The following is a 23705-nucleotide window of genomic DNA, read 5'->3' on the forward strand; positions in this document are numbered from 1 at the left end:
CTTTCAATAAGTGTCTTTGGAGCTCGGTGGCCCGGTAGTACTGGGTTTGGATACGCAATGGGTCCAGCGTGGGCACCAGCAGAGTAAGGTCTCCTTCCACGGCCTGCCGCCTCCGCCCCAATCTGGCAAGATGGCCTCTCAGCCTGAGAGGGGAGTAGGGTCTATGCAGTCCTTGGTACTTCTGCTGAGGCTGCCAGGGGAAGGGGCTGACCAGCCCCCGGGATGGAGGTATTGTCTGTGGTGTAGCTGACTAGCTGAGATCCTCAGTGCATTTCACACAGGCCACTCAATGGGCATCGGCTGGGGGACGGGGTTTACAAACCCCATGCTGAGCACTGGCAGAAGGGAGAATCTCCCCCGCATACAGGCTGAAAACACCCATCACAGCTGCTAGAGCTGCCCATCATGGAGGTACGCACCACAGCTGGGACCAATCAGGAAAACAAGCCCAGCTAGAAAGGAAGGAGAATGGCAAGAGCTGGGGAAGGAGAAAGGCCTGGGGGGGGAGGGGTGACAGCAGACCCATGCTAGCTGCTCTGCAGGAATCTGACAGCCTGGTAGGGGACGAGGGCAAGCCCTGGTAAGGGCTGAGTGACTCATTTTAGGTTAAGTTGATGGGCTGGGCTAATTTGAGATGAATAGAGGGCCACCAGTTAGGAGAAAGCTGGGACCTCTGGAGAGACTGCCCCAAGAATAGCCAGCAGACAGTAATTAGGTCAGCACTAGCCTGGGATGGATTTGAACTCATGCCATGGAGGAGCAAGATGCTGTAACCCATCACCAGATCCCAGACAAAAAAGAAAAAAAAAACGGGCTGGGGCTTTTGCCTGCTGGCCGTCCCCTCCAGCCTCCCTAGAGCAGCGTTAAGCCATGGTCCAGACCCATAACCTGCCAGTTTCCCAGGGAGCTTTTCTCCTGCAGACACTTGTCAATTCAGATCACTCAAACCTAAGGCAGGAGGATTTGGAACAATAGTGTTGCTCTTTCCCCCACAGAGCACCTTTCATAAGCCCACCATTGAAATGCAGCCTCCACTGAGGACGGCTGCTTATCAGCACCCAGCGCCACTAAACAACGGTTTATGAGACGCAGTGAAGAATCCCATATCCTGGGGGATCTGCAGAGGGAATTTAAGGAGGCAGAATGCTACAAACCAGGCTGGAATCTGGGGATGACAGCCTGCCTTGTATAATGGGGGCCATGGGCTCTTTAAGAACTACTGGCTAGACTGCTGAACTCACTGCCACAGGAAGTTTTTGAGTTCAAGAATTTAGCAAAATTCAAAAAGCATTTGACCATTTATAGGGCTTAAGGTGATCTCCAACTATGAGAGAGCAGGATGGTCTATGTGGGGGACTGCATGGTTCTTGCATCTTCCTGGAAAGCACCTGCTGCTGGGCAGTGTTGGAGAGAGGATACTGGCTGGACCTCGGTCTGACCAAGTCTGGCAATTCCCATATTCCTTTGACGTTCAGAACCTCCTGTAAAATGGGCCCTCCAGCTGCTCAGTGCCTCCTCACGCTCTCCTGGGGTACTGCATCAGTCCTGACTGAGATGGAAGAGCACCATCTTCTGTCCGGTTTCAGAGTAACAGCCATGTTAGTCTGTATTCGCAAAAAGAAAAGGAGTACTTGTGGCACCTTAGAGACTAACCAATTTATTTGAGCATAAGCTTTCGTGAGCTACAGCTCACTTCATCGGATGCATACTGTGGAAAAACCATCTTCTGTCCATTTGCAGCATCTTCAGTTAGCCTTGGCGGCACCCCATTCCAGCACTGACTCATGTACTGGATGATCTGCCAAGATTCCACCCCATGGTGGTAATGCTCCCTTTCTGGCACTGCGTCTCCCACCTGTGGGAAATCCCTGCCCTGGGTGGGTTGCTAGGTGGCTCGTTGCAAAATTGCTGAAAAATTGAGCCCATTTGGGAAAATGCCAGTGCGAGTCTTTGAAGAGTGTGTTGGAAACAGCTCCAGTGATCACCCGGGCTGCTGAGCTCTGGATGTATTAAATAAAATAGACTTTCATTATGTAAGTGGCAAGAAAACTGCCAGAGACCCCAGTGTAGTAATTATGATGTCTTTTATTAGAAGCATGGAAAAAGATGAAGATTGTATGGCCCTGGAGACCTCCTGCAACTTCTTTGAGGTCTGGAAATCTCCTGTGTTTTTGTCCTCTCTTTTAGACTAATAGGAGATGTCATGATTGCATTCCCCATGCTACAGTTCATTTTACGAGGCTGTGTGAATCTGGAATCTGATAGAAAAGTGGCATGTGAACCCGGCCGGGAGGGAAGGAATCCAGAGTCACAACTTGCCTTGGAGATGGTTCAGGACAGGAGGGAAGTGTGTGTGTGTGTGCTCACACCTGATGAGGTGTGTCTGTTATCATTATTGTAGTTGTGGCCTAGCAACCTCAGTCATGGACCAGGCATAGGCACTGTACAGACACGGAACAAAAAGGCAGCCCCATCCCTCAAGAACTACAATATATATTGTAAGTATAAGACAAGAGACAGCAGGTGGAGACAGACAGACAGATGGGGGAGCACAAGGAACCAATGAGATAACATTGTGTCTATCTGGGTGTGGTTTTGTGTATATACAGGTATGTGCAAGTCTCTTTGTGTTGTTATTATTAACCGTTGAATTGCAGTTATGCTTAAGGTCCAAGCAAGACAGGCCCTCATTGTGCTAGGTGCTGTACAAACAAAATTCCCCTGAGATGCATTCCATATGTTCACCTGCCCTCCCCTCCCATGAGAGCCATGCTGGGTTCTAATATTAAGCATGTAGAACCAGCATCTGTCTCTCAACCTGCCAGAGCTGTCCTCTTACCCCTTCAGAGGGCATTAAGATGAGTGTGCCCTGTGTATTCTGGGTCCATTACAATAACAATATGCAAAGTTTCTTGGAAATCACTGGGACCTGTGCACATGGTCTCCATGATGCAGAGCTGTCCTGCCCATGGCATCATATGACACGGGGGGAGATCCAGGAGAGAGTCACTTTCCTCTAGCACTGAACAAGGAACTTGGGAGATAGCGTTACCCCTAAAGCTATTCTGGCTCTCTCCTTGCCTCTCTGTAGAGCTTCTGCATAGCATCTTCCCCAGCACCCTGGCTTCCTGCTACCATTTTAAAGGCACAGGACACATGTCCTCACATATGGAAAGAAGCTGGTTTGGTGGTACACAGGCAGTAGCTTTTGTTGCTAGACAGGCTGGGCCAGATCCATAGCTGGCATAAATCAGCAAGCAGTGATAGTATGGAGGAATGCAAACCACCATGCAGCAGGCCTCCTTTCCCAATCTGGGTTGTGATCTCAGATTTAAGCAGGGTTGAACTAGGTCACTACTTAATGGGAAATCCCGAAGGAACTTGTAGATGCTGTGCATGATTCACCAAGAGGCGCTCTCCCTGCTGAGTCAGGGCTGACTCTGTGTCCCTACCTCTTGTGATGGGGAGGGATGTGACCTCTGGGGTTGCTTCTGAAGACAGGTATATAATTGGGGTGCATAATTCCCTGTTATCCTGCATCTTGTGTCCTTCACACAATGATTGCAACCCTGCACCCACTCTATACACACTTTGCATGGGTGAAAGGAGTGAGAGAATAGAAAATCAGTCCTAAGCGGGAACGGGGAGAGAGGCAGCAAGAGAGAGACAGCGAGAGAGCAGGGGTGTTGAACCTAATGTTCTGGCTAAATCTGACCCTGGGTCATTCTGCTCTATCCAATGAAATTCCCTCTGATGCCTCAGTTCGATATGGGATTCTTGTCCACCTTCTACCTTCAAACGTGGCTCTAGCATTGCTGGGCGCTGTCAGAGAGCTGCCATGCTCTGTTCCAGAAATGGATGCAGTGAGCAGTGTCAGTGAGCAGTGAACAGTTAGCCAAAAACTCAAAAGGTAATAACAAAATGTTTTTTAAGTACATCAGAAGCAGGAAGTCTGCTAAACAACCAGTGGGGCCCCTGGACAATCGAGATACAAAAGGAGCACTTAAAGATGATAAAGTCATTGCGGAGAAACTAAATGAATTCTTTGCTTCAGTCTTCACAGCTGAGGATGTTAGGGAGATTCCCAAACCTGAGCCGTCTTTTGTAGGTGACAAATCTGAGGAATTGTCACAGATTGAAGTGTCACTAGAGGAGGTTTTGGAATTAATTGAGAAATTTAACAGTAACAAGTCCCCGGGACCAGATGGCATTCACCCAAGAGTTCTGAAAGAACTCAAATGTGAAATTGCGGAACTATTAACTATGGTTTGTAACCTGTCCTTTAAATCAGCTACTGTACCCAATGACTGGAAGATAGCTAATGTAACGCCAATATTTAAGAAGGGCTCTATAGGTGATCCTGGCAATTACAGACCGGTAAGTCTAACATCAGTACCGGGCAAATTAGTTGAAACAACAGTAAAGAATAAACTTGTCAGACACATAGAAGAGCATAAATTGTTGCGCAAAAGTCAGCATGGTTTCTGTAAAGGGAGATCATGTCCTACTAATCTATTAGAGTTCTTTGAGGGGATCAACAAACATGTGGACAAGGGGGATCCAGTGGACACGGTGTACTTAGATTTCCAGAAAGCCTTTGACAAGGTCCCTCACCAAAGGCTCTTATGTAAATTAAGTTGTCATGGGATAAGAGGGAAGATCCTCTCATGGATTGATAACTGGTTAAAAGACAGGGAACAAAAGTTAGGAATAAATGGTAAATTTTCAGAATGGAGAGGGGTAACTAGTGGTGTTCCCCAAGGGTCAGTCCTAGGACCAATCCTACTCAAATTATTCATAAATGATCTGGAGAAAGGGGTAAACAGTGAGGTGGCAAAGTTTGCAGATGATACTAAACTGCTCAAGATCGTTAAGACCAAAGCAGACTGTGAAGAACTTCAAAAAGATTTCACAAAACTAAGTGATTGGGCAAAAAAATGGCAAATGAAATTTAACGTGGATAAATGTAAAGTAATGCACATTGGAAAAAATAACCCCAACTATACATACAATATGATGGGGGCTAATTTAGCTGCAACTAATCAGGAGAAAGATCTTGGAGTCATTGTGGATAGTTCTCTGAAGATGTCCACGCAATGTGCAGCTGCAGTCAAAAAAGCAAACGGGATGTTAGGAATCACTAAGAAAGGGATAGAGAATAAGACGGAGAATATCTTATTGCCCTTATATAAATCCATGGTACGCCCACATCTTGAATACTGCATACAGATGTGGTCCCCTCATCTGAAAAAAGATATACTGGCATTAGAAAAGGTTCAGAAAAGGGCAACTAAAATGATTAGGGGTTTGGAACGGGTCCCATATGAGGAGAGATTAAAGAGGCTAGGACTTTTCAGCTTGGAAAAGAGGAGACTAGGGGGGTTATGATAGAGGTATATAAAATCATGAGTGGTGTGGAGAAAGTGAATAAGGAAAAGTTATTTACATGTTCCCATAATATAAGAACTAGGGGCCATCAAATGAAATTAATGGGTAGCAGGTTTAAAACAAATAAAAGGAAGTTCTTCTTCACTCAGCGCACAGTCAATCTGTGGAACTCCTTGCCTAAGGAGGTTGTGAAGACGAGGACTATAACAGGGTTTAAAAGAGAACTGGATAAATTCATGGAGGTTAAGTCTGGCTAATGGCTATTAGCCAGGATGGGTAAGGAATGGTGTCCCTAGCCTCTGTTTGTCAGAGGGTGGAGATGGATGGCAGGAAGGAGATCACTAGATCATTACCTGTTTAGTTCACTCCCTCTGGGACACCTGGCATTGGCCTCTGTCGGTAGACAGGACACTGGGCTGGATGGACCTTTGGTCTGACCCAGTATAGCCATTCTTATGTTCTTATTCTTATGTTCTTGTGTCACCCATATGGCTTATATCGACAGCTGTCCATTCCCTCCCTTAACATACATGTTGTCTTGGAGTAAATGCACATGAATCACTACAAATGATGGGTGAAATCCTGGCCCTACTGAAGTCAACGGCGAAACTCCCACTGGGGGGGATGGGCTGGAATGACGGCCCCTGCAGCTCAGAGTTTTCTATATACCAAAGCCACAGTGGAGTAGGAGCAGCAGCAATGCCTCTCACCCTGCCCCATCGAGGTACTTCAAGGGACCAGCCCAGAAAAACAGAAGGGAGTTCACACTGCACAGCTCACTCAGCCCTTGGCCTCTCCACTTGGACTGACAAGGGGGCCAGCGGAGACCCCCCTGATGCTGATTATAGTGGTGCTGGGCAGTTCCTGGGTTCTTTTCAAACACCTCCCACAGGCCAAAGAGGCTGGCGGTGTTGCTCCTCCCAGCTGGCCCATTGTCTCCCATGATCTTGTTCTTGCCCGTCACAGCAGTGCCCATTTGAGCCTCCAGGTGGGGTCTGGAGATTGGCCTTCAGGTGCTGGTGTTCCTCCAGCTACCACACTGCTCTCCAGGCCTTTCAGCTCACTTCCTCTCTCTGCAGCCAAGGGCTGCTGGTCTGGGCTGCGGGGGATGCTGAGGGGGGCGGGGGAGGCAGCTCTCACACTCATGGCTGGCTGGTTTGTGCAGAGGGAGTATGAGGGGTTTAAACATTCCCCTGTGGAGCATCTGGTAGGTGAACAACCACATGTCTGGAGGCCCCTTTGGAGCAGCCATTTCATCATACACCCAGGCGGCTGCGGTTATTTGGCAGTGTGCGGGGGATGGTGGGTGTCACGGAGTTACCGCGTCAATGCTCTGGAACTACTCTGTATGAAGCCAGTCAGGACTCTGGGGGAGCCTCCTCTCTCTGAGCACACTGTCACCAGGGCAAGAAGCTTACACAGCTTCGACCTTCCTGGGTCTGACCTCGGAGCATTCAGCATCCCCATCCACACCGTACGCTTCCCACAGCGAGTCTGCCCAGGTGGGGCTCCTGGGGAAGCCAGAGGGTCCTGCACCCCAACTCTGCAGACAGACGTGACTCTCAGCCAGCTGGTAAAACAGAAGGTTTATTATTCAACAGGAACACAGTGTAGAACAGAGCTTGGTATCACAGAAATCAGTGACTTTCAGCCAAGTGCATCATGGGAGTCCTGGGTCAGACGCCCTGGACTTCCCCTCTTCCAGTCTCCCCACCAGACTGCCAGCTTCCAGCAACCAACCTCCAACACCCCCCTTGTTGTTCCTCCTCCTTCTCTTTGTCTCTCTTCCGGGGCAAAAGGTGTCACCTAGTCACATCCCCCCTCCTGGGTCACAGGTGACATAGGTGCAAACAGCTGGGCAGCCTCACCTGCCCTGAGGGCATCAGCAAAAATCACACACACCCAATTCCCACCACCCAAGTATTGGTGCAGTACACAGGGAAACTAAGGTACACACAGTATTAGTATAGGACAGTAAGACTCACATGCAACATGACAAGATGAATAAAACCCCACTTCGTCACAGGAGGATAAATGTGGCTCCTTTCCACATGAGGCCTCCTCCCACCTCAGCTTCCCACAGCCTGGGAAGACCATGCACAGCCAATGGTGCTGCACATTGCTACCAAGAGAGGGACTGGCTAGGCCTGAGCTGGGAAATATGGGCATCTCCTCCAGTGCCCATGGTGTACTGAGCACAAGCTGGAGAGGTTGAAGGGATGGGAATTAAGCAAATGGCATCTCACTCCCACTGTGTTTGCCCCCACTGGGAGTGGGGGGAGGGCCTGAGCTCTGAGATCTCATTTTGCAGGATGAGGGTGCTTCCCCTCCACACTGTTAGACAAATCCAATCTCCCTCCCCATCATCCTCCATTCAGGGCAGTGTGAACTCAGGGGGAAGTGTGATCTGAGATCCCATCTCCCTCTACCCCCATATGCAGAGCCCTGGCATTAGGCTCTGAGGGCCCTGCCCCTGGGGATGCAAGAGGAGCCCAGGTTCCCCCCAAAGCTCCCTCCTGGGTTGAGAGCTTTTTACAGGCCCAGGGAGCTCCCCAGTTACATGTTCCCTTTCAACTGACCTTTCAGTTCCTCCAGGCTACTGGATGAGACTATAAAGAGTGTGCTGAAATCCAAAGTGCCTCACTGCATAGCCAGCTTGCTAGGCTTCTACCCCAGCTTGTTTAACATAATATTTGTCATAACAGCTCCCATTCTGCTCCTGACCAGTGTATTTATGTTAAAAACAACATAGGCCCAGGTCCACACAGGTATTTAAATGTCTAAATTCCACTGAAATCAATGGAAGATCTAAACTAATCTATCTATCCCCATACACCACCTCTATCTAATCTATCTAATCTGATATTGGACAGACACCTAACCTTAACACATCTGATGAGAGAGGGTGGGATTTTATTAGATATTTCTGTTGCATTCTGTCCCCTTATACCCCTTGTTAAAAGGCAAATGTTTCTGTCTGGCAGACCCTAAAGTTGTCAGTTCATGAGCAGCTGGAGAGATCCTTCTTCTGATTGCACAAAGCCTCCCCTTCTGCAGGGGTGCTGGAACAATCTGCGTAGCCGGGGTGCTGATAGCTACTGAACCAAACTGTGCCCTGTAGGTGATGGAAACCACTTCTAGCCAAGGGTGCGGCAGCACCCTCCCGCGCACCCCTACACCTATGCTCTTCTGCTGCCAGCTGTCAAAACACAACAAATGCCCTACCGGGGAGGAAAGAGGCTGGCAGCTTGGCTGAGTCCAAGGGGTGTGCGTGGTGCTGGGTGCTGCACCTTGCTCCGGCCCCTGGTGTCTGCTCCTGGGGCCAGCACGCACAGGGCTGGCACCGCTCCCCTCCCACCGCCTTGGCATTTACCCTCTGCCCAGCTCCCCCAACTCTTGGTTTGCAGGGCAGTCAGCCCTGATCCTCCGGCCTCTGCCCCGGCTCCCGCCCGCCCAGCTGAGCCGCTCATGCATCTGCGGCAATAGTAGCTCCCTTTGCTCTCGGAGCGGCTCCGGCGCCCGGTGCCAGTCCCACGGAGCAGGCTGGTGCAGCCCACCCCGCCCTGCCGCTCCGCAGCCCCCTCCCCGCCGCGCCCCGGGCACCCCCAGCCCCGTGCGCGGGGGAGCGGGGCTGGCAGGGGGCGGGGAGAGAGGTTGTCTCCCAGCCCCTGTCCCGCTGCCGGCTGCCCCCTCTGATTGGCTCCCGCTGCCTCATTATGCTAAACCCTTGCGTCTCGTGGCGGGCTAGCCGGCTGACGTCATCCGGCCGGGGGGCAGGCGCGAGCGGGGCGCGGAGGGGCGCGCAGAGGCGGCCCCGCGCGCGGAGCAGGAGCGCGGCCGGCCGCGGGAGCATGGCCACGGGCAGCGGCGGCGCCGCGCTCAGCACCGCGGACAGCGCCGCCAGGATGAACGGGCTGAGCCCCGGCCCGGCCGGCATCGCCATGAAGGACCACGATGCCATCAAGCTGTTCGTGGGGCAGATCCCCCGCAACCTGGAGGAGGGGGACCTCAAGCCCCTCTTCGAGGAGTTCGGCAAGATCTACGAGCTCACGGTGCTGAAGGACAGGTTCACCGGCATGCACAAAGGTAGGGGCGCCCCCGGGCCCCGGCCCGGAGCAACAAAGGGCCGGCTGCTGGGGGGAGTGGGGCCCGGCCCCAGCTCCCCGCCTGCACCATGCACCCAGCCCCCACACCCCCCCAGATTACCCACCCAGCCCTGCTTCAACTGCCCCAGCTCCCCCACCTGCACTGTGCACCCAGCCCCCAAAGCCCACCAGCTCCCCAGGCCCCGTGTGTGCAAGGGGGAGAGGATCTGGCCCCCAGCATCCGCACCTGCACCCAGACACTCTCCAGTCACCCACCCAGCCCCTCTGCAGCTGCCCCCAGATCGCAGGACTCTGAGCCATGGAGAGGGTAAAGTTGGGTCAGATGAAGAGCAGGGTGCCTGGTTATACATTTCCCCCTCCCCCCGTCCTTGTGGGGCTGAGCCCCATGTGTGCCATCGGTAACTGCTGGCTTTGCCACATTTGCCAGGAGTGGTCTGGTTCAAGCATGGATGGGGGACAGGCACTGGGAGTTGCCTACCTCTCCCTCTTTGTCTAGTGATTTAAATTAGTGCCAAAAAATTGAGTTTGTGTTTAGAAATCAATATTTTCGTGCCCATGGGGGGGCAGCTTTTCGGTTTGGTTTCTAGCTGGAGAGAAAATCACTTCAAAATAGAGAATAAAACCTCTTGATCCCTTTAAATAATAATAATGGGGTGTTTATGGCTGGGCTTATACTGCAGTTGAGGAACAACATTTTGCAGGGAAAAATGGTGTCTGTCATCGGCTGGCAGCTGGTAACCTCGCTGAATGTCGAAAGTCGGGGGGAAACAGTCCTGGAAAGGATTACCTGTTGGGTGACTTCTTGCAACTGTTGTGAAAGTAGTAGCATGCAAAAAGCAAAGGGGTAAACCAATTGAGTAGCAGCAGCCAAAGAGCTAGGCGAGGGAAGCAGACTCAGTTTGCCTCTAGGTAAATGCTCTGATTTGTAATACAATAAATGTTCCTCATCCATCCCAGCTAGGTCCTTAACAAATACTCTGTTTTGTATTTTTAAAAGGAATAAAGAAGTAAGGTACTCCCTCTTGATTTGTAAAAAGCAGAGGATCCAAATCCGACTCTGCTTGATAACGGATTCCCTACTTATGTTTCAAAATCTTGGTTTAGCTTTAAATGTGTCATGGAATATTCTCTGCTCCTCAGAGGGATTCTTTTCAAGGGAGAGAGGTAATGAAAGCTGGTAAATTTCAGAACAACCTGACCAGGTGGGAGCTTAGATCACTGTCCCCCATCCCCAAAACTGCCCCTCCTGAAAGATCTACAATAATAAAATCATCCCATGCCTTTGCAACTTTTCCTCGGATGGCTGTTCTGAAAAGCTCCCCTGCTAAATACAAACCAGAGGCCTTGTAATCCTGATTGCTTTCTCCTTTGCAGAATTAGGAGTTAATACCCTGTAGCATGCGTGAGTTCATTACTCCTTGATTTCCAATATTTCCCAGGTAGGATTCCTGAGATAAGGGGTTTATATAATGCTGAGCCCCAGTTCAGGTAGAGGCACCAGATGACTGAAACAGTCGGGGAAGCACAGAACTGGTACATGGGAGGTTAGATCTCTCCCAGATGGAAAGAACAGAATGGTTTCCAAGACATAAAATGAGACTCCAGGATGCAGGTAGCAAGAGGTATTCTCTGGAGTTTCTAGGAAGCCAAAATGAAACTTGGTCTTTAACATGATAGATGGATGATTGTTCCGCAGCTGGCAACTGTCTGGCCATTTTAACTCTCTAGTTCTCAGGTCTGTTACTGTTACCCTTCCCCAGTCCAGAAGAATAATCAGACTTGTGCAACTTTAAATATCATACTGAAAAAATGCATTTTAATTTGAGACACTCATCTCATTAAAATGTCATCCCTCTTTACTTTTTAAGTTTTGGAGTGGAGCTAGCTCATGTGTGTGCATTCAGAACTTCTACCAGACATTTCAGGATAGATAGATAGATTCCTGCAAACCACCCTCCCACCCCCCGCAACCCGGAGGAGAGTGCTGAGTTGGTTTGAAATGGTAAATATTCTAAATGCAGACAGCTGATAGGAAAGGGACATAAATGGCTAGTATCTAAACGGCGTTAGTTGGATATTTTAAATTTTACATCAGCAACTTTTCTAAAATGCCAAAAGATAATTTGTGTGAGTGCATGTGATCTCCCCGCTTTACACAGGAGAGTAAATACATTACACATAAAGGAAGTTTAAAGATTGCTAAACAAACAGAACAAATTGGCCGCCCCCAATCGCTGTTGTCTATCCCATTGCAGGCTGATGGCAACACTCATTGCATTGCTCCACTCCTGAATTCATTCTATTTGAAGGCAAGTTGATTGCACTTATTAAGAGTTATTAATACTTAATCATCTGGCAGATTTAATTGTGCCAATATTAAAAATGCATCAATGTCAATTTCATTCATTAAATATTTACTTTTTTTGAAGGGAAACTGTTTTGCTGCTGTTTTAATATCACTTTAAGAAGCTTTGAATAGGACCTAATAAAATAATTGGAAGAGAAAGATGTATACAGCATACAGGGAGCTGGGCAAAATTCTTCTTTCCTGTTTGCTTTGGCTAATTCTTTTTGCGAAACTCTAGTGAAATATCATTCATTCATTTCACCAGCATAATAAAGACGGGGTAAATAGATTTGTGCCTGGGCTGGGCAAATTGTGCTGTCAGTTTTGCCAGCCAGAGATATAAACAGTGCAGGTTAGATTGTGCAACCCTTATACATAACAACGAGCATTTACTCACATGACTGTGGCAGAGTTACTCATGTGAGTAAGAGCGCACCAGATTGAGAAATCTTACGCTAGTTGCATTTTTGAGTCACAAACCAAAGCATGTGATATTGAAAGGGCCAGAAACCAGTTCCCTTTTTCACACTGAGTAGCCCCTCTCCTCAGGAATAACCCCTTTACAATCAGTAGGAATTACTGAGGGCAATGCTACTAAGAGGATCAGAATCAGGCCCAAAGAGATTAGATCGAAAGATGTCAAAATTCACCCTTGTAGTTTAGTCCTGAAAATAAAATAATAAATTTGTAGTGTAGCAGAAGGTGGCTACATTCTCTAATCTAATCTAATCTAATCTATCTGTCTATCTGTCTATCTATCGAGTGTTTTCTTAGCACTCAGCACTGGAAGGAGCTCAGCTGAACTAGGCTTGACCCATAAGGACAAGATTTCTGCTTGCACCCCTTTCCCGCCTTAAATTTAAAATACCAATCAAACCTTTCCTAGAATAGTTTTACAAACCCTTTCCCTGCAACACTAAGTCCTGTCCATCATCCCCGAGTATTTCCCATCACAATAACACTCTGAAACAAAAATCTGGGGCACAAATGATGTCTCATAAACAGCAAAGCACTCTGAATTCCCCAGAATTACTATCCCTTCATTTTTGCTTTCCTTCATTTTTTCCCTTTTCTTACTTTTCCCTTCTCTACCCCTTTCACTCTTTGATCTGGCATCTGCACCATCCCTCCTTGCTCCCTCCTTCATTGACAATTTTTCCGTACGGTGTCACTGCTGAGATTTGGGCTCTTCCTTCAGTCTTCAGGATTTTTTTTGTGACTAAATTGAAATGTGCTATTGAAATTTAGCCTCTGGACCCAGATTTGGTGACAGAGCTGATGGGGGTTGGAGAAAGTGAATCAAAATGTCTAATGAAGGAAGAAAAGGAGCTGTGAAGAGAAGGAAATAACTGGCAGCACCAGTTTTGCTCCTTTCAGCACGAAGACACAGGGCCAGGGAGACCACACGCACGCACACACACACGATCTGCACCAACATAGATTGTGGTTTCTTCCTATGTACTATAGTAATTAATACCAATAACATCCGATCCCCTGTATTGGTACATAGTGCCTTTTGCCGGGAAGAATTGGTGCATGGTATGTTACAGACAGCTTCTGGGGATGTGAACCCCAGGGCGTGTTACAGACTGCCTCTGGGGACATGAAGAGGTGTTTATTTCTTTGCCTTTGTCCACCACTGAAATGCAGCTGCCTCTGGGGAGCATTGCATTGCAAGTGTACTGGTGCGAGGCACAACAGTTCAGGAGAGGGAGGTAATGGGACCAAGGTGCTCAGTTTTGCAGGGGGAATTTAGGGAGGCAGAATATAAATGCCAGAGTTGGGTGTAAGAGTATAAATACAAAAGCTAAGTGTCTGCATAATGTGAGTGTAGAGAGACTTTGTGAAGGGCGGGGGAGGGAGATCTGTCCTGCTATACTATGTGCACAGGGCCTAACTTCACTGGCTAACACCAGCTGCCCTCCCTCAGCAGCCAGGAGGGCTCTGCTAGACACCAGGCGTGTAAGCACAGAACCTGCATTGAGCTGGGTTAGCAGATGCAGTGCTTGAAATCTCAGTGCCTGGACCCCTGTCTGGACTGAGGGTCCCACCAGAGGATCCAATGTGGCAGAAGAGCCAACTTTGGGAGTGTTCAGCGAATAGATGCTGCTGTAGACAGAGTCACAATTCATGCTCCTGATCAGAGACAGCTGGGAAAATGCTGTCTTTCTTGAAGGGCCTAGTCCAAAGCCCATTGACCTCTGTGGGGCTTACTGGTTTCTGATGACAAATTGTAGCCCATGCAAGGCTCCCTGTTCCCAATCCCACATTGGTTAGGGGCACATCAAAGCCCTTCCTTGCAGAATTAGCATACCCAGTGCAAACTAAGCTGGGGCCTGGCTCCTGAAATGCCTTTGTGCCCATCTGAGGAGCTGAGGAGATGTGGCTGAGATGGGCTGTGTTCTCCTGAGATGTGGGGTGACCCTGTCCTACAAGGGCACCCCAGCTTGGCTCTCAGCAGAGTCCTTCTCCTGATGCATGGAGAGCTCTCTCGGTAGAGCGCTTTTGGAGTCAAGTAAAGGTTATGCTGGGAAAGGCCTTGGATTGCCAGCCATGGGGATATGTTTGTCCATAGAACAGGGACTGCATGGGTGACTGCAGGGTAAGCATCCTCCCACATTGCCCCATCAGTGTGCATCACTGCTCCAGTGAGAGGGGAGCTCGCTCTTCACATCACAGTCACTCCTTGGTGACTCTCAGCCAGGGGGTCTAGCTGGTGCCAGCTCTCATGAGACCGCTAGGACCTGGTCTGAGACCCATTCGCTCAGCTCATGCTGAGGCCACCAACCAGCCATCGTGGTCTGGACGTTGGGTTGCTACAGTGTCACGTCCATTGCCTGGCAGAACAGCCGCTGCTGGTCTTTGCTAGTGGCCTGTTGGGAGAGAAAGAAAGGGAGAGGCAAGGCTGTAGGAATATGAATAATGGCCGGAGAGCCAGAGTCTAGCTGCCTGCAGCATTTTCAGCCCCTTGGGCCAGGCAGAGGGGCAGGGATGGGGTGGCTGCCCTCTTGGCTTGTGGAGGTAGGGAACCTTTCTCTTTCCAGTGGCTTGGCTTGCTGAGGGAGAAGAGGTTACAGTGACATGGTCTCCCTGGTTACCAGCTCCCTGGAGAGTCTGGGAAGATCTGTGTGACACACAGCACCCCCTGGGGAATGCCGTGTGAGCCACTCATGACAAAGCTCCAGTGGCATGGGTGTAATGCAGAGCAATATCCACCCACCCACCACGGGCAGGAGTGCATGGACACTAGATACCAGAGTAGCTGCAGCACTCATGCTGGCTGAGAGAGGTGTGTGCCGCCAGTACCTAGATGTACAGACAATACGGACTGCCAAGGCTGGATCTGCCTCTCTGCTTCCTTAGTAGAGGAGACCCAGATCTAGGGGGATCAGCCCTGGGGGGCCACCCGGGGGGAGCAACCCTGGAGGTCACCTGTGGGGAGCAGTGCCAGTTTGGTGGCATCTTCCCACCTTCCTCCAACCCAGGAGAAGTTTCTCTGGGAGGTGGAGGCTCCCGTGGATACCAAGGTCAGGGCTGAGCTAGCAGTATGGGGTGGAGAGCAGCCTCTTAGCAGCTCTGTTGCTGCCCCCAAGGATCTCTGAGCTGGAGCTAATGCTGCATCAAGCTGCATGGACCCCTGCTGGGCCTCTATATAACTGCTACATTAGCTGTGCTAATGAGGGGTGGTGAACACAGCAGCTATGCACTGAGTGCTGGAGACCACCCCAAGATCCATAGGATGCTCAGGAGATCTCTCCTAGGCAAAAGAACCCCCCTTCCTGGGGCTCTGACAGCACCTTGCTTTCCTTTCCTCTAGTTTGCCCAGCTCTGGAGAGGACATCCCCTGAGTGATGTTCTGGGCCATGTCAATGCTCACTAATTTCTCTCTAGGCAGCAAAACATGCTGCGGAAGTGACACAGCTTGTCTGAGTATAGGTGGAGGCAACAGGTGTCTTGCTTGACGTATGGGTCTGATCTGAAATTCAGTGGCAGAAAATGACCTTAGCACAGAGTTCTGTTTGCTTAGTGGTTGGTCGTCCTGAATGCTGAGCAAAACTCAAATGTCCGAAAAGCGTTAAGGTCACCCAGACAACCTTAACTGCCCGCTTTCAGACCTGTTAATGCACACACCTTCACACTGCCAGCTACACCATTGTTGAAATATACAAACTCTTCCCCTCCTTTCACAGCCTGTTCACTCACCCACAGGACTCCATCAGACACTAGTCAAGGGCAAAAGGGAAATAGAAAACCCCAAGAGGCTGCCTGCCCCACCTTCTCTGTGTTCCCCTGGAGTGGGCAGTAGCTGGGGGGATGCTGCGGGTACACTTCAGGTGCAGGCAGGGGATTAGGAGGGCCAGTGGAGGCAGTAGGCAGGCCTGCTTGGCATTGTAAAGTCCAGAATACACTCACACACTTAGCCACGGCCCCAGAAAGTGTCCCCACAGGTTCAATTTCAGAAGTACTTCACAGCCTTGTACAGCTCCCTTATGTGTACTGCCAGGACACCCTCACCTAACCATCATTAAAGCATTAGCATCCTCTCATGTTCCATCACACAACTGGCAGGATCCTTTGGAATCAAAGACCGATGTCCAGCAACCACCATAACCCAGGCACTTCTGCACTGACATGGTGCATCCTGGACATGCACCCCTTTCCTTTCCTCACACAGGAGGGGGTGGAAAACATGCATCTTCCCTCAGATCACAGTCACAGCCCTGTCACAACCCCCCTATGTCCTTACAGCACGAACACTCCTGTACCAAACAGGCAGTGATTCCTGTCGGCCATTGCCCACTCGAGAGGAAGAGCGGGCGAGTGGCCTGGGCAACCTTTTTGTTTTGTCCTTTAATAGTGTTCGATGGAATCCAGGGTGGGGGCATGACTGGGTGGTGAGAGGAGGGGAAGAGCTGGCACATTTCAGCAAGTGTGGGGTGGGCAGGGTGTTGACAGGGCCTGTTGGGGCCTTGCTGGAAGAAGGCTGTGTTGAGGCTGCCTGGGCACAGCCAAATCAGAGAAAAGTATCACAGCTCCTGGGCGCAAATCTCTGATGCCGTCCGCAGCTGCTCTCATACATTGTAGGAGGGACACATGGGAATAAGGGCCAGGTCATTTCTGCCTGAGTGAATTACCACAATGGCGGGTAGATCACAACCTCCTTAGACACTGCAGAGTGGGCTGAACGCAAGGCCAACGCGGGCCACCTCTCGCCACCCAAATCAGCCTGCAGTCAGCAATCCCCATGCCGTGGTGTTCTCCTTGCTCTCCTGCAAACTTTTGCAACCTGGGGATCTAGGAATTGTCCTGAACCCACACGTTGGCAACGCTGCCAGCGCAGATAGTTCTTTTTTCTCACAGTCCTTGTGCTTTCAGTTCCAAACCTCTGTACTATGCCTCTTTGGAGACACCACATTCATCTGCCCTGAGATCAGGAAGTAGATACTTGCCTCCCCTCCTGCAAAGACTAGTAAAATACAGGTTTCAGAGTAGCAGCCATGTTAGTTTATATTCACAAAAAGAAAAGGAGTACTTGTGGCACCTTAGAGACTAACAAATTTATTTGAGCATAAGCTTTTGTGAGCTACAGCTCACTTCATCGGATGCATTCAGTGGAAAATACAGTGGGGAGATTTATATACATAGAGAACATGAAACAATGAGTGTTACCATACACACTGTAACAAGAGTGATCACTTAAAGTGAGCTATTACCAGCAGGGGGGAGGGGGTGAACCTTCTGTAGTGATAATCAAGGTGGGCCATTTCCAGCAGTTGACAAGAACATCTGAGGAACAGTGGGGGGTGGGGTGGGGAGGAATAAATATGGGAAAATAGTTTTACTTTGTGTAATGACCCATCCACTCCCAGTCTCTATGCAAGCCTAAGTTAATTATATCCAGTTTACAAATTAATTCCAATTCAGCAGTCTCTTGTTGGAGTCTGTTTTTGAAGTTTTTTTGTTGAAGAATTACAACTTTTAGGTCTGTAATTGAGTGACCAGAGAGACTGAAGTGTTCTCCAACTGGTTTTTGAAAGTTATAATTCTTGACGTCTGATTTGTGTCCATTTATTCTTTTACGTAGCAATTGTCCAGTTTGACCAATGTACATGGCAGAGGGGCATTGCTGGCACGTGATGGCATATATCACATTAGTAGATGTGCAGGTGAACGAGTCTCTGATGGTGTGGCTGATGTGATTAGGCCCTATGATGGTGTCCCCTGAATAGATATGTAGACACAGTTGGCAACAGGCTTTGTTGCAAGGATAGGTTCCTGGGTTAGTGGTTCTGTTGTGTGGTGTGTGGTTGCTGGTGAGTATCTGTGTCAGGTTGGGAGGCTTTCTGTAAGCAAGGACTGGCCTGTGTCCCAAGATCTGTGAGAGTGATGGGTCATCCTTCAGGATAGGTTGTAGATCCTTGATGATGCGTTGGAGAGGTTTTAGTTGGGAGCTGAAGGTGATGGCTAGTGGCGTTCTGTTATTTTCTTTGTTGGGCCTGTCCTGTAGTAGGTGACTTCTGGGTACTCTTCTGGCTCTGTCAATCTGTTTCTTCACTTCAGCAGGTGGGTATTATAGTTGTAAGAATGCTTGATAGAGATCCTGTAGGTGTTTGTCACTGTCTGAGGGGTTGGAGCAAATGCGGTTGTATCGTAGAGCTTGGCTGTAGACAATGGATCATGTGGTGTGGTCTGGATGAAAGCTGGAGGCATGTAGATAGGCATAGTGGTCAGTAGGTTTCCGGTATAGGGTGGTGTTTATGTGACCATCACTTATTAGCACCGTATTGTCCAGGAAGTGGATCTCTTATGTGGACTGGTCCAGGCTGAGGTTGATGGTGGGATGGAAATTGTTGAAATCATGGTGGAATTCCTCAAGGGCTTCTTTTCCATGGGTCCAGATGATGAAGATGTCATCAGTGTAGCTCAAGTAGAGTAGGGGCATTAGGAGACGAGAGCCGAGGAAGCGTTGTTCTAAATCAGCCATAAAAATATTGGCATACTGTGGGGCCATGCAGGTACCCATAGCAGTGCTGCTGATTTGAAGGTATACATTGTCCCCAAATGTGAAATAGTTATGGGTGAGGACAAAGTCACAAAGTTCAGCTACCAGGTTTGCTGTGACATTATTGGGGATACTGTTCCTGATGGCTTGTAGTCCATCTTTGTGTGGAATGTTGGTGTAGATGGCCTCTACATCCATACTGGCCAGGATGGTATTTTCAGGAATATCACCAATGGATTGTAGTTTTTTCAGGAAGTCAGTGGTGTCTCGAAGATAGCTGGGAGTGCTGGTAGCATAGGGCCTGAGAAGGGAGTCTACATAGCCAGACAATCCTGCTGTCAGGGTGCCAATGCCTGAGATGATGGGGCATCCAGGATTCCCAGGTTTATGGATCTTGGGTAGCAGATAGAATACCCCAGGTCGGGGTTCCTGGGGTGTGTCTGTGCGGATTTGTTCTTGTGCTTTTTCAGGGAGTTTCTTGAGCAAATGGTGTAGTTTCTTTTGGTAACTCTCAGTGGGATCAGAGGGTAATGGCTTGTAGAAAGTGGTGTTGGAGAGCTGCCTAGCAGCCTCTTCTTCATATTCCGACCTATTCATGATGACGACAGCACCTCCTTTGTCAGCCTTTTTGATTATGATGTCAGAGTTGTTTCTGAGGCTGTGGATGGCATTGTGTTCTGCACGGCTGAGGTTATGGGGCAAGTGATGCTGCTTTTCCACAATTTCAGCCCATGCATGTCGGCGGAAGCACTCTCATATGCAGTCCAGTCTATTGTTTCGACCTTCAGGAGGAGTCCACCTAGAATCCTTCTTTATGTAGTCTTGGTAGGAAGATCTCTGTGGGTTAGTATGTTGTTCAGAGGTGTGTTGGAAATATTCCTTGAGTCGGAGACGTCGAAAATAGGATTCTAGGTCACCACAGAACTGTATCATATTCATGGAGGTGGAGGGGCAGAAGGAGAGGCCCCAAGATAGGACAGATTCTTCTGCTGGGCTAAGAGTATAGTTGGATAGATTAACAATATTGCTGGGTGGGTTAAGGGAACCAGTGTTGTGGCCCCTTGTAGCATGTAGTAGTTTAGAAAGTTTAGTGTCCTTTTTCTTTTGTAGAGAAGCAAAGTGTGTGTTGTAAATGGCTTGTCTAGTTTTTGTAAAGTCCAGCCACGAGGAAGTTTGTGTGGAAGGTTGGTTTTTTATGAGAATATCCAGTTTTGAGAGCTCATTCTTAATCTTTCCCTGTTTGCTGTAGAGGATGTTGATCAGGTGGTTCCGCAGTTTCTCTGAGAGCGTGTGGCACAAGCTGTCAGCATAGTCTGTGTGGTATGTAGATTGTAATGGATTTTTTACCTTCAGTCCTTTTGGTATGATGTCCATCTGTTTGCATTTGGAAAGGAAGATGATGTCTATCTGTATCAGTACGAGTTTTTTCATGAAGTTGATAGATTTCCACTCCATATGGCTAAATTCAGTGCCTTGCATAATGACAGGTTTCAGAGTAGCAGCCGTGTTAGTCTGTATTCTCAAAAAGAAAAAGAGTACTTGTGGCACCTTAGAGACTAACAAATTTATTTGAGCATGTGCTTTCGTGAGCTACAGCTCACTTCATTGGATGCATTCAGTGGAAAATACAGTGGGGAGATTTATATACATAGAGAACATGAAACAATGGGTGTTACCATACACACTATAACGAGAGTGATCACTTAAGGTGAGCTATTACCAGCAGGAGAGCGGGGGGGGAAAGTTGCAATTCTTCAACAAAAAAACTTCAAAAACAGACTCCAACGAGAGACTGCTGAATTGGAATTAATTTGCAAAGTGGATACAATTAACTTAGGCTTGAACAGAGACTGGGAGTGGATGGGTCATTACACAAAGTAAAACTATTTCCCCATGTTTATTTGCCCCCACCACCACCCCCTCACCCCCACTGTTCCTCAGACGTTCTTGTCAACTGCTGGAAATGGCCCACCTTGATTATCACCACAAAAGGTTTTTTCCCCCCTACTCTCTTGCTGGTAATAGCTCACCTTAAGTGATCACTCTCATTACAGTGTGTATGGTAACACCCATTGTTTCATGTTCATATAAATCTCCCCACTGTATTTTCCACTGAATTCATCCGATGAAGTGAGCTGTAGCTCACGAAAGCTTCTGCTCAGATAAATTTGTTAGTCTCTAAGGTGCCACAAGTACTCCTTTTCTTTTTTAGTAAAATACAGACTCCCTCACACAGCCAATCCAAGGCTTGCCTACCACCCAGGCCCATGTCCTGTCCCCTCCACAGCCCCTCTCCCTGTCATCCCCTGCCCCACACACATACAGTCCTCTCCCTCCATCTCCTCCTCACCCCACAGAACACAAATGTTGGTTAGACTGGCTGTTGACTATTCCGCTGTGTTCACAGTAACCCTCCCATAAACTAAACACACGTTATAACAGAGACAGCTTGCAGCAAGCAACATGTGTTCTTCAATCTTTATTGCACAGACATACAAGGGTTCGGACTAGAAACTTGTGTGGCAGAGTGCTGAAGAAGAGAGGGGATCCAGGAGAGGGGGCGGGGACAGAGACTGGAGTCCGGATTTTCCCAGTGTCCCAGCAGCCAAGAGGGAATTCCCTCAGGGTGCCATCTGGAAGGGAGGGGTGTGACTTGGGCTAAGGGGTGGGATTTGGTGGGAGGGGCTTGAGCGTGTGTTTTGGCAACCCAAGTAAGGCCACCTCCAGAAGGCAGGGTTTCCCAGAAGGAAGTTACTGTCAGCTAATGGGACCTCACTTTCCAAAGACTGCAGGTTGTACCTGGGAGGTGGGAAAGGTCTGTGTAATGTCCCAGGGCCAGGCCCTCCAGATCCCTTACCAGGACTTGGCAACATCCTAGGGTCCCGCAGAGCCCAGTGCCTGCTGGGACGAGGCTGTGGGGATGCCTGTGTAGTGGAGGGTGGAGTCAGACACTCTATTTATGAGCATCAGGGTGTTGAGCAGCCAATATTCTGCCTTGTTTGGAGGGGGCTGGCTCCCCCCACCCCAGAGACAACTCTGGGCTCTACAAAGAGTGCGGGAGGAAGAATGTGGCACTGATGGATTTACCCAAGAGGTACAGGGCGAATCACTACTGCCTGGAGGGAGCCTCGTCTGTGCCCACTGCTACTGGCAAAACAAGCACCCCACTTCGGGCTCTGAGAGCCCCACTCTTTTCCTCTGTAGGCTGGCAATTTCCACCCCCAGCCTTAGGCTCCCTGAGTGAGTCACTGGTAGGGTTGCCAGGTGTCTGGTTTTCGACTGGAATGCCAAGTAGAAAAGGGACCCGGGCAGCTCTGGTCAGCACCACTGATCGGGCCTCTAAAAGTACAGTGGGTGGCGCAGTGGGGCTAAGGCAGGTTCCCTAGCTGCCCGGGCTCCGCATGGCTCCTGGAAGCAGCCAGCATGTCTGGCTCCTAGGCACAGGGGTGGCCATGGGGGCTCTGTGAGTTGCCCCTGCCCCAAGTGAGGGCTCCGCAGTTCCCATTGGCCGGGAACTGCAGCCTATGGGAGCTGCGGGGGCGTCACCTGCAGGTGTGGACAGCACGCAGAGCCACCTGGCTGTGTCTCCACCTAGGAGCCGGAGTGGGGACATGCTGCTGCTTCTGGGAGCCGCCTGAGGTAAGTGCCACCCTGCCAGAGCCCGCACACCTCACTCTCTGCCACACTCCAACCCTCTACCCCAGTCCTGAGCCCACTCCCGCACCCAAACTCCCTCCCAGAGCCCACACCCCCACCCTCTCCCCCACCCCAACCCACCTGCCCCAGCCCTGAGCCCCTCCTGCACCCCAAAGCCCTCATCCCTGGCCCCACTTCTAAGCCCACACCGCCAGCCGGAGCCCTCACCCCCTCCCACACATCAACTCCCTGCCCCATCATGGAGCCCCCTCCCACACCCTGAACCCCTCATTTCTGGCCCCCCCTGGTGCCCACACCCTCAGCCTGAGCCCTCACTCCCTCCTGCACCTCAACCCCTTGCCTCAGCCTGGTGAAAGTGAGTGAGGGTGGGGGAGAGTGAGCGATGGAGGGAGCGGGGATGGAGTGAGCAGGGGTGGGGCCTCGGAGAAGGGGCAGGGCAGGGGCGGGGAAGGCGCATGGCAAGGGTCTTTGGTTTTGTGCGATTAGAAAGTTGGCAACCCTAGTCACTGGGACAGAGCAGAGAGAAGCTGGCACTAAATCTATACAGCTAGTTCCCCCCAGAGTTCTGCACTGGCCTGGGGCACAGGTCTCTCCCACCTGTCTATACACCCCACTGCATTACACCTGAATGCCCAGCCCCGCGACCCTGGACACCCACAATGCGCACACATCCGCTGTTTCCCCTCTGCTCCATGCTGCATGAGCTGTGTCTCTGGGAAAGGCAAGAGACGTTTCTTTCACCAAGCTGAAGATGATGATTCCAAGAAAAGGCAGCGTTAGGATTGAAAACATGATCACAGATAAAAGAAACAGATAAACTGCAGCCTAGAGCCTGTGCATACTGCCAAGGTCCTTTCCTGGCTACTGGGGTACTTCTCACCCTCTAGCCTGGCCACCCAGTGCTGGGCCTGTCCAGAGAGCTGGGAGCCACTTTTCATGAGACAGAGTTTGACCACTGTAATCTGTGTCCTTCTTTCCCCTCTTACACAGTTCCAGTCTCTTTTCAAAGCCAGGGTGCTTCGTTACCTTCAGCTGCCCACCCTTCTCCCCGCCAATGGTCCCGCTATTCAGCGTCATCTTCCTGGGCTACTTTGTAAAGGCCCAAACCTGCACCTTGTCTTGACTGTCACGTGGATGTCAGTGATTTCACTTGTGCCTGAGTGAGCGCTGAGAGCCTCTGCCCCAGGTGACCGGTTTTGCCTCC

The 23705-nt window shown here is 49.9% G+C and overlaps 1 protein-coding gene across 19 annotated transcripts in view; it reads left to right on the forward strand.

Annotated features, from left to right (window-relative positions):
* The first annotated feature begins 9226 nt into the window (after positions 1-9226).
* CELF6 (CUGBP Elav-like family member 6) overlaps positions 9227-23705 on the forward strand; it is a 235746-nt gene continuing 221267 nt past the window's right edge. For all 19 annotated transcript variants that reach the window (XR_012161215.1, XM_073363131.1, XM_073363139.1 and 16 more), the window contains exon 1: positions 9227-9474. Coding sequence is in view for 18 of the 19 variants with exons in the window: in XM_073363131.1 (XP_073219232.1) it covers positions 9240-9474 (235 nt within the window). In the remaining variant the exon portion in view is untranslated. The remainder of the gene's footprint in view (positions 9475-23705) is intronic.

This window comes from Lepidochelys kempii, chromosome 10 (genome assembly GCF_965140265.1).
Source record: "Lepidochelys kempii isolate rLepKem1 chromosome 10, rLepKem1.hap2, whole genome shotgun sequence".
Classification (NCBI taxonomy): Eukaryota; Metazoa; Chordata; order Testudines; family Cheloniidae; genus Lepidochelys; species Lepidochelys kempii.